General features: G+C 52.3%; 1 protein-coding gene across 3 annotated transcripts in view; it reads right to left on the bottom strand.

Annotated features, from left to right (window-relative positions):
- Adcy5 (adenylate cyclase 5) overlaps nucleotides 1-17,676 on the bottom strand; it is a 136,148-nt gene that overhangs the window by 38,994 nt on the left and 79,478 nt on the right. For all 3 annotated transcript variants that reach the window (XM_023562600.2, XM_063225090.1, XM_023562601.2), the window contains exons 2-3: nucleotides 12,636-12,785; nucleotides 9,926-10,047 (exon numbers count right to left, since the gene is read on the bottom strand). In XM_023562600.2, the coding sequence (XP_023418368.2) occupies nucleotides 9,926-10,047; nucleotides 12,636-12,785 (272 nt within the window). The remainder of the gene's footprint in view (nucleotides 1-9,925; nucleotides 10,048-12,635; nucleotides 12,786-17,676) is intronic.

Raw genomic sequence — 17,676 nt, forward strand, 5'->3', positions numbered from 1 at the left:
TTCAAGGATTGAGGCAGACCCATGTGAGAGGGGAAAGGGAGACAGCTGTCACCAGGACCCAGCTGGGCACCTCAGGCCTCAGGAGGGCTGCTGGCCAGCAGGAGTCTGGGGGCCTCCAAATGGCTGAGGGGCAACAGGGGCCTCGGCCTGGGGAGCTGAAGATGCTGGCCACTCCTGCCGCCCAGCAGCCCTGTTTCCAAACAAAAGGACAGAAGCACAGGGCATGTGTCTGGTGGGACCCCCATTACCCCTCTGCTCAGCCCCTGACTAGCCTCTGAGCAGCCCCTCCACAGCGACCAGGTCTGGGGATGAGTACCCTTCTGCTCTCTGGAAAGCCCCTCAGGCTGAAACAGTGTCACGCAGTATCACTCCCAGCCCCCCACAGAAGCGACCCCAACCCTGGGAGTCTTCTGAGAGAAGAATGAGGAGGGAGAGAAAGACACCAGCAGGTCTGGCAGCCATCAACCTCTCCTGCAGCTCGCCCAGACTCACTGTCAATGGCATCGGCTGATCATTCATACTGTCCTGTGGCCTCAGACCCTGAGATGGAAAATGTTTTCCAGACTCCCAGAGGCAAGGCCCCATAGACCAAAATGTGTCAGGGCCCCTGGAGTTTATCTCAAAGTGGGGGCAAAAGTGGGTTGCTCTCCTGTGCTGAGGCTCCTGGCAGCAGGTGCTGAGCTGCAGGTTCTCACATCTTCAGTCCTGACAACCTAGCAGGCCACTGTTGTTTCCCCCCCAAAACGGTGTGCTAGTGTATTAAGTTTCCTTTTATTTTTATTCAACATTGACAAAGTATGACTGCATGTATTTATGGGCTACAGAGTGGTGTTACACATACACGGTGATGTGGAAGGTTTGAATCAAACTGATTAAGACACTCATCAAATACTTCACCCCTCATTCCTAGTGTCTAAACGAAGCACTAAGCAAGTCTGTTTATTCCAATGTTATGACATCTGGGGTCTCACCAACCCTGCTAGGGTCAGACGGCTTCCAGAGAGGGAGAGAACAGCGTGACTCAGTGTGTGCCTTTCCCTCTGCAGACCAGTGGCCCTGCCCTAACCATCCCACGGTCAGGGATCCGCCGTGTGGGTCAGAACCCAAAGTGCAGAGCGCTGAGAAACTCTGCCAGGTGGCCAAGCATAAGCCTCTTCTCTACCTCACCGTTTTTTCCCAAGGAAAGTGCAACAAAGTGTGTGTGTGTGTGTGTGTGTATGTGTGTGTGTGTGTGTATGTGTAAGAGAGACAGACAGACAGAGAAAGAGAGATTGAGATCGATTCCTGTCCCCTGCCCTCCCATTCCTCCGGGATAGTCCCAGTGCCTGTGTGACCTAATGCAACACGTCTCCTCCTCTTGGGAACCGTCAAGATTCTCTCAAGGCCAGTCATCTCCTGACTGCATCTCCAGGTGAGGCCTTGCCATACCTGAATCACATTTTAAAACACACTGCTTCCAGCTCTCCACTTTACTGACTCAGGCCTCACATCCACCCCACAAGGTGCGTATCTTCCTCTCACGGGTGGGAGACCGAGGGACAGAAACGCTGAGTCAGGAGCCCAAGGCCACACAGCTGGCTCCATAATGGGCACAGAACCAATGAAGAGTGCTGTCCGTCAGCCACACAGCCACGGTAAGTACACAAAAGCACAATTCAATGCCCTGGCATTGTCTACAGGATGGAGGGAGGCAGAGGGTGTGTGCACCCTGCTGCAGGCCGCCCAGCGTAGGTACAGGCTGCCACCACGGGGCCATACTCAGTAGCAGCTCACCGTCTGTGTGTCTACACAGGCACACCAGGGGGCATGTGGGAGCGGGCTGGGCCACAGCGGCACACAGCTCTGGGAGCCGGGCCATCGCCTCCCAGGAAAAGCACAGGAGGGCAGCCCGTGTCCATATCTCGACTCCTCCAGCCCTCCAGTGCCAACCTGGATCAACAGAGGCAATGGCAGAGTGGGAGAAATGGGGATGGGGAGCCCCCTGCACCTCTCTCCCAAGTTCCAGTGCTCATGTCTGCCTGGAAGATGGGCTCACCTCACCCCAGCAACACCGGGCAAGCATCCACAGCAGCCCCAATCCTGCCCACCTCTCACCCTGCCGCCCCTCCCCACCCTTGCCTCACCTCTGCAAAAGCACCTGCACCACAGTGGGCCTGGGAATTCTTTTCCTCTCAGGAAATCAGAACCAAAAGCAGCTGAGGTCAAGACTAGTTGCGCTGAACCACAGAAGAGGTTTGCGAGTGTCCCCTAGGCTGACATCAGCATTTCACACGCAGGGCCAGCAGACACCACACTCACTGGTCTCCAGCTGTGTCAGAGCTGCACGGACTCCCAGGGTAGGAACAGGCAGGACTGCAGGACCCCAGCAGCCACCCCCAGCACACAGGTTACCAAGGACACATGCGGTTCCCTGGTGCCGGGCCAGGGGACAAGAGAAACAGATGGTCTGTACAGGTCATCAAGTGGCCTAGAAACCTGACCTCCCTGCAGCTCCTGGGCACCTTCCACTGCCCAAGGCTCCCACCAGCCGCTGAAGAACAAGGAGGCAGGTGGTCAGCAGCGGGCCAGGGAGGAAGCACTCAGAGCAACACTTCTGACCTGGGCGCAGGCGCTCAAGCCAGGTCTCCGGGTACCACTGAACCCCACATCCTCTGTTGCACGTGTGGGAAGCTGCCACGACCACATTCCCACTTCTTGTCACTCTCTGTCATCGTGGGGGGGACTCTGTTTGTGACTGTCACCTTTGGAGGCCTCTTCCTTTCCACTGCAGCAGACTGTCTGCACTGGTGACCCAGGCTGACTGATGTGTCCTTGGTGACTCTGAAGGCCACTTTCTGGCCCAGCACAGTCCAGCTGAGAGCTCCTCCTGGCTACAGGTCTAGGTGCAGGCTGGTGGCATGTCTCCTTTGTGCCCTTCCTCTGCCACTATCATGGACAGCGGCCTGCCTTCTGCTGCCAGTGTAGGACGGTAGGCTCTTCATTCCAACCCTGCCACGGCCCTCCTGCCTCCCGGGCAGCTTCAGGCCTGCGCTGCCCTCGGGGCATTTCCTCACAGCCGATCCTCCCGCTGCCAGCAGGCCCTGTGACTTAATGAAGCTGCCAGCATCTGGCCCTGCTCCTGCATGTAAAACCACTTCCTGTGGCATCGCTGGACACCCTGGACTAGTGCCTGGGCAGCTGACACTGCAGATGACCAGCAATGATTCCCTATGGTCCTGGGCATGACTAGGCCTTGAATCTCACACCCCACCTGGACCAGGCGCCACAAGGACGGCAAGAGCCCTCCTCCTGGGATGCTGCCTCAGGGAACCCCGTGGTGCTGGGGAGCAGGGCCTGTAAGGGCGGAACGCATCCTGAAGTCCTCGGTGTACGAGCTGTGAGGCCAAAAAGCTGGGCCTCGGCACCAGTCATCCACCTTGTTGTGACCCACAGGCCGTCCTGAGCGGGACACATCATCCCCCAGAAAGCCACTGTGTCACGGCCCTGGGAAGGAAGCAGAAACCACCAGTCATCAGTGTGAGGTGAGTCAGTGCCAGCAGGTGTGACCGGACACCACAGGGGTGGCAGAAAGCAGGCGAAGGAGGGGCACAGGAGCTGGCAGCAAGCCCGGGGCCATCTGAGGGCTGGGAAAGGAAACGGGGGAGCAGCCAATGAAAAGGCACAATCCCACCAAGAGGAGCATCTAGCTGAGACGGCAGCACCTTCCACTCTCAGGCGGGTGACAGACGGTCCTTCATCAAGCGGGGCCCCAGAGGAGGTGCCCGGAGCTTGGGGTCAAAGCAAGTCCTGCAGTCCACTTGGTTAGCCTCAGGGCCTGCTGCAGACCCCATCCCTCCACCAGCCCAGATCCTACCCACAGGACCCTGCAGTGTCCTGACACCTGGGCAAACCACCCACACACCACCCCGAGAACCAGCGGCGCTCAGTGGGACCCAAGGAGCTTTTGCTTTCTTCTCTGCCCTGCCCTCAATTCTTCCACGCATCCTTTGTAGAATAGAAATATTTGCTTTTTAAAAACAAATCGCTCCTTTCTTGGAGGACCTGATTCTAACCTGTCTAATCTAATGTGTTCCCTTTCTTACCCTAGCCCTGAACCACCCTTCCTACGTCCTAATTTTCAATACAATCAGAACACAAATCACAACTGACTCCAGATGTGTCAAAGACACAGCCAGACACAGGCAACCAGTCAGGGCCTCTCCGTGCCACTTCGCTGCCTCTCTGTCCCCACAGGGCTCCCTATGCTGAGTGCAGAGAGCTAAAATATTAAGTCCTTGCTGCTGCCGGCTGCGTTCTCCACTGATCCCCATTCTGCATCCCAGGACAAGCACAAGACATGGAGAAACCTGAAATCCTTGTTCTGCCAGCTGGAAGGTCGAATGGCAGAAATGTGGAAAACAACGGAGTGGTTCCTTGAAAACTTAAACCCAGGATTGCCTGATGATCAAACAATCCCACTTCTCAGAGTCTGCTTGAGGGAACTGAAAGCAGGGACACCAAGAGCGACGTGCACACCATACAGCAGCATCGTTCATTGAAGCCAGAAGCCAAGCACATGTGCACCCCTGGATGGACGGATGAGCAACACGCACCATACGCATACACTGGGCTACTCCTCCACCTTCAGAAGGACCGAAGTCACACACACGCTCACCATGTGAGCGCAGCCTGAAGACACTGCATTAGGTGAAATGAGCCACCACAAAACTGCCCAGATTCTGTAGGAGCCCAATTACACGAAGCCTCTAGAGCAGCCAAATCTGTAGAGACGGAGAGTGGCATGGCTGTGCACCATTTTGCTTTGGGAAGATAAAAAAGTTCTTGAGAGGGTTGCACAATAATGTAAATGTATCTAATGTCACTGGATTAGGCATTTTAAAGCGATAATGTTTAAAGATGATGTTATGCCACACTTACCTTTTACGACTAAAATAAATAAACATTAATAATTAAGTACTCTTAAAAGGTTCCCCCACTGGGACCAACAGCCCCAATCTCTCTGTGCAGCCTGCATCTTCCCTAAGGAGCAAGGGCTGTGTCTTTTCCATAGTCACAGCCTGGCCCAGTAAATGTTTGTGGAGTTTTTGGATAACGTAACGGCTTAAAGAGCAAGTGTTTTAAGTGCTCTGGGAGTGGCATTTGAAACACTTTCCTCCGATCCGCATCTGAGACAGCAGTACAGGTGTTCCCAGCAGCTGGCCCTGGGCCAGGTGAACCAGGACGTGACCAGAGCGTTTTCCACCCTCGGCCCACAGGGGGCACGCTTCCCCCACAGGTATCTGAGCATTTCAGCCGCTGGTGTGAGGTCATTATAATTCAGGACCACACCGCAGCTGAGCCAGACGCCAGAGCAACCTGGGGAATGCAGCCAAGTCCTTGAAAGAGACAAGAGAGGAGATAATAACCTTAAAACGGGGAGGTGTTAGGGAGAGAAGGATCAGAGGAGAAAGGGAGCGGGCAGGCATCCCCACGCCAGGACCTGCACATCTAAGTGTGTGTGTGTGCATGTGCCAGCGCACACACGCGCTGATCACTTCATCCCAAGGCAGGCTCGTCAGCCTCTCTGCCAGGACCCCATCTGTAGCCCCCAGGACTCTGGGGAGCCTGAGAATGAGCTCTGACTCCAGCTGATGAACCAAGCCACGACATGCCACCCCCAAGTCTATCCTGAACTGGGGACAGGGGAAGACAGGCTGGGCCTCTCTTGCATATTCTGCCTTGTGGGCTTTTTCTCACTACTGTGACAGTGACTGAGCCCTGGGTTGTTTAAACAGCCGTACCCCCTGCTCACAGAAGGCCTCGAACAACGCAGGTGTGTGACAAGTTGGCCATCTACCAACACTTGTTTAGTGCATCTTCTCTAATGGAGGGCGCTTCTGCATGGCACGGGGTGTGTCTTTCATGTCTCGCCCCCTGCACCCCGACACCCCACTTCAGTTCCCACCCACTAGGGCAAAGGTAACGATCCCATGAAAGGACATACTGACCTCCAGGTTACAGATGGCAAAAGGAGGCAGCTCTGGGGCATGTGCCAGTCTGTTCAGTGCCGAGGCTCATTCTGCTCCATGCCACAGTGGGACTGCTTGGCGAGGCTGACTAGGAGGCCCCTGCGTCTGCCTGTGCTTGCCACTACCTGAGCTCCAAGGTGGTGTGGCACCTCCTCTAGTGGGCCCTTCTTCTGCTCCTCTGACTTTGGTTAGTCTCCCTCCTCCCAGGCAGAGCTCCCAGAGACCTCTATGCCCCTAGAGCATGGCCTGGAGGAGCAGAGCAGCATAGCCCTCCCTCCAACCCTACCTACCTGCTGTCACCCTGCACTGTTAGCTGCAGGGATGCAGGTATTTGGGACGGGGCCAGAGACTTGATAACCACAGCCCTGATATCCTGTTGGGGGCACAACCCAGCTCAGCTCCACAGGGAGCAACATGATCATCTGTCACCACGTATCAGATGAGAGACCTCTGGGGGCTGCTTCAGCCCCTCGCCAAAACAGCCCACAGGCTCCTTGGCCAGGAACTACCTGCTGTGAAACTTGTGCAGACCAGGGGACAATGAAACCATAGACAGTGGTGGCCCTATCTGTACTCCATTGCTGCCCAGGTCACATTCTTTCCCCGGTACCCTATCAGCGGCTAGATCTGGGCCCAATCCATCACACTGTGGAGCTGATTTATTACTCTTGTGGCCTTGCTCTTGGGGGACTGGAGAACAGCATGTCATCACCCTCTGTAATATTACAACCCCGGGGAGATTTGATGAACATGACTCATCGGCCTCCCAGGCCCCAGCAAGAGGCTCCCGGGCCTTTCTGTTGGTGTGAATACGATAACAGTCAGGACCACAGCAGTGAAAACGACCACTGCACCCCCCAGTTATTGATCGTCTGTGCACCGAGTCCTATGCTGCCCATTTTCCCACATTATTCCATTCACCTTTACAACCCAACCAAGAAGGTGCTCTTGCTGTGCTGTCTTTCAGATGAGGAAACAGAGGGTCAGAGCAGCTCAGTGCCTGTAACTTGATCTGGTCACAGGGTCAGGCCACAGCAGAGCTAGGATGATGTGCAGGGATGCTTAATCCCAGAGCCCAGGCCTTCTCTACACCCACCGCTCCCCAAAGTGTATGTTTGTGTGTGGTGCAGGGGACCAAACCAGGGTCCCGCACATGCCAGCCAGGTGCTCTACCACTGAGCTACATTCCTAGCCCCCAACAACTGCTTTTAAACTCAACCCTCACTCCAAGCTGAAGTCCAACTTGACAACAGAGACAGCACCCAGGGCTGTCTTCACCCAGGGCTGTGTGCAGGGCTAATGGCCCCAAGTAAGCATCCCCGGCGGGATATTTGCACGTGACTGCTGGTGGCTGGCTTCTCTCTCCGTGAACATCATGGGCTTTTAGTTTATCTCTCTTTCATCTCTCTCCTGATTGCTGCCATTGATCCTACTGTGTTACAGACAGAAATGCCCCCTCAGGCTCAGGCCTCTTTGATTAGGGCACTGTCCCATGCTCAACCCTGAGTCACTGCCTCTGTGGAGGGGACAGGGAAGCAGATACCACTCTGGGGCCTGCCATGCCTTGAGGGTTCACTGCCATAGAGGTCTTCACCCCCATTCTGGCTACACCCCTAGCAGAAGTGTGGGTACTCAAGGCAAGAAGCAGGAGGATGCCTGCGCCATGGGGAAGGGCCATGGCAGGAGGACAGCTGCTGGGCGAGGTGGACAGGCAGGCCAGTAATGGAAGCCAAACTGAAAACCTACACCTTCGGCGCCAGGCTGTTTCTGAGCAGCGAGTTCCCTGGATTTCCTTAGTGCATGTTTGCACAGATGCTGCAAAAAGTCTGCTGAGCTAAGAGCAGAGAAGTATGTATCTCCATTCACATTCTGCAGGGGACAATGCCAGGTCAGGGGGGTGATGCAGTCAGAACCAAGAGAGAAAATTCCAGAAAGGGCTGCTCTGGAGCTCAGTGCCTTCCAGCCACCCCTTCCATCTTGGAACCTGAGCTGCTAGGATTTGTCCTAATAGGAGGCTGTTTATATGTCCCAGGGTGGAAACCCCAGACCTCAGGGAGTCTGGTGGCTCCTGGGGTACATGGACGCACAACACACTGGAAGCCAGACCTTCCTTCTACCCTTCCTTGGAGCCTCCTCCAGGGCCGACAGTTTCCCAACCCACCTCCTGGAGCCCACATCCAGACTCCTTTTCGTAAGTTCCAGAAGTCAGGCTAGATAAACATTCTGAAGTCAGAGCACATTCTAGGCACAGTTCTCCTGCCTCACTAGCTATGGGATCTTGGACAAGTTACAAAACTCCATGACTGTGTTTCCTCATTTATAAGATGACAGTGATAACAGTGTTAATCTCTCATACTTGTGGAACTTAAGTATCAGAAAGTACCCAAAGCCAGGCATGTACCACCACTATGCTGTAATCTCAGCACTCAGGAGGCTAAGGCAGGAGGATCATGGTAAGTTTGAGGCCAGCTTGTACTACCAAGTGATTTTTAAGGCCAGTCTGAACTACATAGTGAAACCCTGCCTCAAAAAAAGGCACCCACACATACACAGACAGGGGCTGGAGCGCGCACTCCCCAGAATGCACACCATGATCACTGGTGACCGGTCCACTGTGAGAGGACTGAGGCAGGCACCAGGAAGAGCAGCAAAGCACTGCCTAAGGGGGTTCGTACCAGCAGTCCACCCCCGATTCACCACCTTCTCTGAGCCTGGCCCTCAAGACACCTCCTGGTCTTGAGATTGAGCTGCAGCCTGCCTTCCAGAGAGACTGCAGCTGCTGCTGCCCGCTTGTGCCATGTCTCATGAAGCGGCACAGCTGGGCTTCAAGATGCTGGGCAGCTTGGGAAACTGAGCACAAACACTGGGGGCAGCTACGCTTTTCTCCCAAAGCATTAGCTTCCCTATTTTGAGAGACAGATGGGAGGAGACAAATGCAGAATTGACAGTTGCAGACCCCTGGGCAGTTCTGCCTGTTCTACATGGAAAAAGACAGTACTGCCCTGCACCGCTGCCATCCAGCTCACCATCACTCAGTCTGCACAACTCGCTAACTGCCTGGAAATGCAGCCCAAGCCCCCAGTGGGTGACTTCAGAGGCCTCAGTTCTAAGGAAGAAGTGCCCAGGGAGAAAGCAACCCTCTCAAAGCACCCACAATGGTTGCTTTTCTGGGCCCAAGGGAAGGTTGCTGGGCTCTCCAGGAGCCATGCTGGATGAAGGCCACTGGATCACTCTGTGTCCCTGTGGACCTCATAAGCAGATTTTGCACTCTATTAACCAACATCTGTCTGCACGGCCCTGCTGTCAGAAGCTTTTGTCTAGAGAGGCAGCAAATACGTAGCGCCGGGCTGTGGGTTTTGAAGCAGGCCAGCTTGGGTGCACCCTGGCTTTGCCACTGCCATTGGGGGACCTGGCCAAGGCTTTCAGCCATGCTGAGCTTCATCTACACACCAGAAGTGCCATTTGTACCCAACCTGTGGGGGTGCGGGGAGACCAGTGCTAAGGTGGTCATGCCTGTAGTGAGTCCACCATGCCTGGGCTTAGAAGACACGCAAGGGCCAGGTGACGATGGAGGTGATGACCCGGGCGCCCCTGCAGTCCTGAGCCAGTGGTATTTGCTCCCCTTTTCAGGGGAGGGTTCTCCCGGCAACTAGTGTTGCTTTTTTCTCCCCTCCTTTGTCTATCTATTCCATGGCTTCGCTGCCTTCTTCAGCTTCCAACAACGTGAAACTGCACAATGCTAGTTCATGCAGCACTGGAGGGGCAGGGCTGGCCTGCTCCGAACACACACCCCAAGTCCCCCAGCCACCCTGCCGGGCTGCGACCCCTCAAAGGGGTCCCTTCTGCCATCCCTTCTGCCCTCTGTCATCCAGTCTTCCCCTCCTGCTGGCTGGCCCCTCTCCCAGTCTCACCCTTACCTCACATTGTCATGCTTCTGAATGTAAATCTTGTGGAACATCATATCCTCCTGCTTGGCATTGATGTCTGCTTTCATCTCCATGGCAACGTGGCGGGGAAGGACCGACAGCAGAAGCCGCTCCTGGGAACAAAGTACATGAGTTCACACCTGCTCCTTCCACTTCCGGTAAGTGTCCTTCTGCCCCAACCTGTGGCCCTGCAGCAGGGCCCTGGAAGACCTCTTGGGTTCTCCTGAAATTTGCAAGGCTACCACCTCTCTGTAGAGCTGGAGTCATGCCCCAGGGCTGTCTGGTTCCTGTCTCCCTGGGACATGTCTTGGTTCTTCCCCAGGCTTGTCGCCAGGCTGCACTGGAAGGGCACTCCTGCTGAACCTACAAGTGTTGAGCAGAGCACTGTGGGTTAGAACCTGAGATGCTGGCTGACCTTGGGCAAACCACTGAACTTCTCCGAGCCAAAAGAAGACGGGGAGGAAGACAGCATTAAAGGTGATTCATTCAGTCCCAGGCATCAAATATTTACTGCATATCCACATATTGCTGGCATAGTCTGGGTGCCAGGCATCCTTCTTCTCAAAGCTTCCCATCTCTTGGGGACAGGGAGACGCTGGAGTCACTGAGCACGGATGCCATGACAGTGGCTGAGGACAGTGGTGTGGGTGGAGAGGGCTTCATGGACACCAGGGATGCGGAGTTCAACTCTACAGGCCAGTGGGGAGCAGGCTGACCATGAAGTACAAGTCAGCCCAACGGGGGAACTGGACAGAGACCCCAACCCTCCTGTCTGTCCATGGCTGCCAAGGGGGCCTCCCTTTGGTGAGTGCAAGCCAAAGCTTCCTTGGGGACAGGAGCTGTGTCTTCTCCAGTGCCACAGCCCAGGGTCTAAGGAAATGGATAAATTAGCAAAAGATGCAGCTCTCCCTGGGTCTGTCTAGTGTCCTCAGGCATCAGGACACACGATCACAGACGCCTACCTCCAATGTACAGAACTCAGAAAATAGCCACCTATGAGAGCATGCATGAAAGGACAATCCTGTAATAGAGGACAACCAGGAGAAAGTGTGTGACCACTACAGTCACAAGAAACCTTCCTTCTTTGTCACTATATCTGGGCCAAGGGCTTGGTGACAGTGGCAGACAGGGCCACCTTCTAAGCCCCCTCATCATGTGACACCTCAGACCTGTGCTGGTGCCTCAGGGATCAAACATGATGCTGTCACCACCATCACCACCCCTTGGTGCTGAACACAGTTTGGCAAAGAAGTTTCTCTGCCAAGTCCCTGCAGATTTGGTGGCACATGCAGCCTGGTCAGGGCCACCACAGGTAAGCTATGATAAGCTGGGAGATGGTCTCTGTCTTGGAGAAGGAGAAGCCCAGAGTCAGAGGGGCCAGTCTGCCATCAGGGGAAGGAAGGTGCCCAGCCCAGAGCAGAGCCACAGAGCCCAGACGAGATGAGATAGGGCTCCTGAGGGGCGCCATGGAATGAAGGTGAGCAAGCTTGTGGACAAAGGACAGCAGAGGACTCCAGGACACTGCTGAGCCAGGCTTCCTTCAGGAGGCTGGGCCAGGAGTCCAGACAGGGCGAGAGAGTGAAACGGGGACAGTCAGGCCCCAGACTAATCTAAGTGAGACGCCTGGCAAGACACAGTGGCCACAGAGGCAGTGCGGAAGGTAAGCAGCAGGGCTGAGGAGGACCTGGAGACACTGCAGAGCTTCCTCTCCTCATGTGGCAGTCTGGGGGTCACTGGCCACTGCAACCACCTCATACACATCAGACAGAGTTGGAGACGCTCATGCTGCAGGGGAACCGCCAAGCCCCTGGCTGGCCACAGCGTGCACTCCACTGCTGCCTGGGCCATCATCACCTCCCTGTCCCCATACCCAAGGTGACCGATCACCTGGTTCCCATCTTTCCTGGGTCCTGACACAAATGTAGCTAGGCGTTTGGGGAGGAGGACGCTGTGGTCTTCTAGACTTTAGCTCACAAGAGTTTTGCTTGGTCCACACATGGTGGGAGACCCACAGCCCTGCCAACTGCCACTGTCACTCCTGGGTTTGCTGCCCCATGCTAACCTCTTGTCTGGGAGTTTCATAGTTCCATGCTGTCTCATTATCAGACCTCTAATTGGTCCACACGCAGGAAAGGAGACAGTGGTGACCCAGACCTGAATGTCAGCAAGAGCTGCTCCTTAGGCTGGGGACAGCTAGAGCCTAGGGGAAGCCAGGTCTGAGTCCATGGCCCTGTGAAGTGGCCAGCCCTCCTTCCCCAGGACAGTCTTGGGTGAGAAAAGTACCTTCCTTTTCTGAACCCATCACACCCAAAAATGAGCAGAGAGGAAGAACCAGGTGTAGGGTACTGTAGGGCCGACAGCACCTTCTCCTCTTCTCTCTTGACTGCCCTGGAGAAGCACCTTGACTGCAGAGGAAATGCTGACTGCTCTCACCTCTCTGAGCCATGGGGTACCTGGGAGGGAGGAGCAGACATCCTGCAGCTTGGCTCGTGCACAAATCACAGAGCTGAGGGGTATGAATGGGCCACAGAGAGGGCAGAGAGGACTGAGGATCCCCATAGAAAGAAGAATGCTGTGCACCCTCAGGGAAAAAACTCCTTCATCCTAGAAGTGTTCTGGGTTTAGCACAGCTGGAGAGGAGGCTGAGCTCCAGGGCGACCTCCCTGTTTTCAGGGTACGGCCCTGGGAGGCCCTTACTCACCTGCTGCTGGTTTTCCCGCTGCGAGTGGAGCCGTGCCTGGATGCACTCCCGGGTCTCCTGGAAGGCCTGTCTCTGGGAGACCTCGGCCGGGTAATGGGTGCAGACGCCCACGATGTTGGTGCAGGAGAAAATGAGGACATTGGAGACAAGCTGCAGAGGGAGACAAGGACACTGAGCTGAGCCCTGAAGCAGGTCCTGGTCACCAGAGACTTGATCCTAATCCTCCTCGCTCCAAACCGTGGACCACCCAGACCCCATCTTAGCAAACATACATCTAGCTATCAGTAAACAAATGCCAATGATCCCTTAAACCCAGTCTGTTACGCTTGAGGTCTAAAATGTCACTCTACAAGTCTCATGTGTTCAGAGGTTGGAAGGTGATGGGGTCACAGGGGCCCTACACTCACTGGCAGAGTAACTTGCTAATGAGTTAATAGATGAATATGCTGTTAGGAGATGATGCCTGCCTGCAGGTGAACCACCAGAGGCATGACCTTCGTGGGTACATAGCTCTGGCTCCAGCACTGTAGCCCTGCTTCCCAGACACGGTGAAATAAGCAGCTTTGCTCCACCATGACTTTTTTGCCCTGATGGCCGCCTCAGAGCCTTCTGACCACGGACTGAATCCCCTGCAACCAGGAGCCAAATTAAACCTCTCCTTCATTAAGTGATAGCCGTTAGGTAATGTGAACCACCAATGGGAAAGCTGACTAATACCCAGATGGATGCCAGGAGCAGTCAAACGTAACTGTTCCGCGGTGTGAATGTCCTCCAAGCTCAGAGCTGGGCAGGCCTATGATAAAGTATGGCCCTAAGGACACAGACTTGCTGAACTGTAAACATACGGAATGCATCCATGACAGCAAAAGTTAAAAGGTCTGCTGGAGGCTGCAGGAGCATGCAAGGAAGGTTGTTTGAAGGCGGTTGGATTTCTTTTTTGACAGTGTGGTGGAGTCCAGACTGGTACAAAGAGCTGCTCTTTTGTAGTGTAGCCTTGGCTGATTAGTCTCAGAGATCAGCTACCAGGAACCCAGGACATGCTGATCCCCATCAAACCCAGCTCTGTGCTCAACAGTCTGGAGCATGTAGGACGGACAAGGGGTCCAGCGTGGAGATCAGCATCCTCCGCTCCTTCCTCCCAGCCATCCCTCTTTTGCACCACCCCAAGGCGCCCTGACAACCCCAGACAGGCTGCGGCCATTTGCCATTTCCTCTGCTCCTCACCAACCCCTTCTCCAAGCCAACTGAGATGTGTGTGTGTAGAACAACAGCACCTTTTCGGTCAGCCGAGACAAGGATGTGGGTACTTTTTTTGAGAGGAATTTACTGAAAAGCTAAAGGTAAACAAAACAATACAACACATCCCACAGAAACAAGTTTATGCAGCACATTTCAGAGTCTGGGCAGGTAAAGTGCCCAGGGATCTGAGCATGCTGACTTTGGTCCTTACCGAGCTTTAGGCCTAGCAGAATGAAAGTCACACAAAGACACCCAGGATTCCAGGCTGGGGGGCTCTGAGCTACCCCTCTCCTTCTCCTCATAATCTGACACTCAGCTCCAACCCCAGGCAGCCAACATCAGTCATCCCCACACCTCCCACTGAGGCCCCGTGATCCTTTGGGGAACCTGGGTTGGCTAAGGAACCCAGAGGTGAGAAAGATACTTGGCTAGAACCCGAAAAGCCATCCTGTGGGATTTAAGGCACTTAGCAATAGCCCAAAAAGTGACTCCCACACTCTTGTCTAAGAACATCTTCGTCTCTGGAACCTAGGCTCTGGCTTGGCCTTGGGTCTACATTCTAGTTGAAGGCTTTCCCCCACCACAGATCAGCGGTGGTCTTGACCATCACCAATGTCCTCCATCAGCCCTGGTCTGCAGGCCCTGTGAGTGCCACCCTGGCTGTAACCATGACCTTTGTCCTGGTTTATAAAGAGAAAGAGACTGTCTCTCACTCTAAAGTCTGGCTCTCTCCTGGCTGGAGAATGCTCTGAAGAACGCCTCCTGGATGTGCCCATGTGAAAGGGGAAGATGCCCAGAGGCCCAGCCCTACCATGTCTGCTGGCTACGACTGCTGACCTGCAGGTCCCACCACCTCCCACCTGAACCCATCCCATCTGGAATCCCATCACTGATGTAAACACATGGCTCAGGAAAACCTGTTTATGACAAGCAAGGGAGATTCCTACTGCACAGAAACTGGAACAGGCCTCTGGAAAGTTGCTACACACTGCTAATCAAGGGGTAAGGGGAGACAGAGATAAGGAGGCGAAGAATGAGGGGTGTTCTAGTTAGGGGAGAGCTGAAAGGGGAGACAAAGGTACCAGATAATAGAGACAGGAGAAACTGGATGGAGGGAACACGGACCTACACCTCAGAAGGACAGCCTGATAACACGATGCGCTGGGTGAGCTTTATCCTGAATGAAGGCTGATTCAATTTCAAAAATCAATCACTTCCTCCATATTAATACACTAAAATGGGAAAACTATATGCTTATTTCAAAAGTTATTAAATCTTTTTGACAATGTGACATATATCCATATTTAAAAAAAAATAACTCACCAAATTAAGAGGGGAAGGAAAGTCCCTTAATCTGGTCAATGACATATACAAAAACTTCTACAGCTAGCGTTATATTTAACAGACTGTTTTCGGCTAGAACAGAGAAAAAAGCAAGGTGATGTCCTGTCCACTCCTGTTCGGCACTGTAGTGGAGGTTGTGGACCATGCAATAAAACACAAGGTAGAAAACACATAAAAACTATAACAGAAAAAATAAAACTCACTATTTAGAGATAACCTGATTGTTTATGTGGAAAACCCCAAAGAATCTACAAAACAACTACTGCCAGAATTAACACACCAGTTGAGAAACGTCATGAGATATAAGCAATTGTATTGCCATATATTGCTCTTTGCATAAGAAGAAGCAACTGTATTTCTGTCCATAAGCAGTGAACAAGAAGTGAAAAATGTCAAAGTAGCATTTAAATAGCACCCAAACACACCAAATTGCATGTAAAGGATAAATCTAATGAGATGTGTGCAAGACCTGTCCACTGAATGCTAGGGAACACTGACAGAAGGACATTTAAAAGACCTAAATAAAAAGGGACTTATATATACCAAGTGGTAGAAAACACATATTATCTGATAATATTGTTTTAGATGTCAAATTTCCCCAAACTGATCTACAGATGAAACAACTACAATCAAAGCAATGAAAATAGCTAAAATAACTGAAAAACATGACGATGGAAGACACAGCTCAATTTTAAGATTTTCTAAATTGCTACAGTAATTATGTCAGTGTGTTACTGGCATAGGGATAGAGATAGAGCTCAATGGAATGGAATTTAGAGTCCAGAAATAAAACCTTATATTCACGGCTAATTGATGGGGTCAGGGAAGGAGTACTAGGGATTGAATCCAGGTCCCTTACATATGCTGGGCAAGTGCTCTAACCCCGAGCTACATTCCCAGCCCATAGCTGGTGAATTGGAAAGGATTCCAAGACAACTTAGTGGGGGAAAGAACAGACTTTCCAACAAATGATGCTTCAATAACTCGTTAGCTAGTGTGAATGAATGAAGTTGGCCCCCTTACTTCACATTGCATACAAAAATTAACTCAAAATGAATCAGAGATCTAAATGTGAGAGGCACATCTATAAAACTCTTAGAATAAAAGATAGAAATACATTTTTGTGACACTGGATTAGGCAATGATTTCTTGGGTATCACACCCAAGACACAAATGATCAAAAGGGAAAAAGAGATACACTGGACTTCATCAAAAACCAGCTTCTCCAGTAACTGAGACATGAGCTCAGACTTGCATGAGTAACACAGTGAGACCCCATCTCAGGAAAGAAAAGAGGGAGAGACAGAGAGAGAGAGAGAGAGACTTAAGATATGAAACAAACTGGGGATTAAGATCAGTGGCACACTGGGGCTGGGGATTTAGCTCAGCGGCATAAGCACCTGCCTTGCAAGCAGGCAGTCGTGAGTTCGATCCCCGGTACTAATAAAAAGGAAAAAGACAAAAAAAAAAAAAAATGGTCAGTGGCACAAGTGGTACTAAATAATAATAATAATGGAACAACAAGCCACAGTATGGGAAAAATTATTTCCAAGTAACATATCTGATAAGCACTGTACCCCAAATTCAAAAAGAACTCTTAAAATTTGACAATTAGTAAATGAACAGCCTATGTTTTAAAAGAGCAAAAAATCCTGAATAGGTGGTTCACCAAAGAAGGTATGAAATGGTTCACCAAAGAAGACATAACGACCAAGAAACATGGAAAGATGTTCACCTTCATTAGCCATCAGACAGATGGAAATGTAAAAAACACTAAAGATAAATCCAGTTAACAATGAAAAGAAAAAAGAAAAGGGAAGAGAACAGGGAAGGGAAGGGAAGGGGAGGGGAGGGATCTGCAGTGCCAAGCACTGTGAACATGTAGAACCCTATCCCTGGCTAATAGCAATGGGCGCTGGTACAGTCACTTTCAAATGCAGTTCAGCAGTCTCTCAGAAGGTTAAATACGCACTTGCCATGTGACCCAGCAACTTCACTCTTAGGTGTTTACTCAAATGGAATGAAAAGTTACACTGACAGAAAAACATGTTAGTGAATATTTATGGACGACTAACTCCTCAGCTACAAAATCTACTGATACACACAATGGCATGGATCATCGCAAATACATTATGCCTGCATGAAAGAAGCCAGACTCAAAAGACTAGAACCATTTGATTCTATTTCTAAGGCACTCCGGAAAGAGCAAAACTGTGGGATCAGTTATTTTGGGGGATGAGGAGTGGCCACAAAGAGGCAGCAAGAGGAAACCCTTTGGAGTGATGGGACTTCAAGTATGCTGGTGGCTACTGCTTACATGCATTTGTGCAAGCTACGGAACTACACACTTTAAAAATGTGAATTTGATTGCATATAAACTATCTTAATAAAAAAAGGACAGTAGAGAAGAGGGTCTGAAGAGCTGGCTGTATAGGGAAAGGTGGCCTTTCCTCTTTCT

The sequence above is a fragment of the Cavia porcellus genome, unplaced genomic scaffold, assembly GCF_034190915.1.
Source record: "Cavia porcellus strain 051 isolate PalLab524CR breed Dunkin Hartley unplaced genomic scaffold, mCavPor4.1 scaffold_15, whole genome shotgun sequence".
Classification (NCBI taxonomy): Eukaryota; Metazoa; Chordata; class Mammalia; order Rodentia; family Caviidae; genus Cavia; species Cavia porcellus.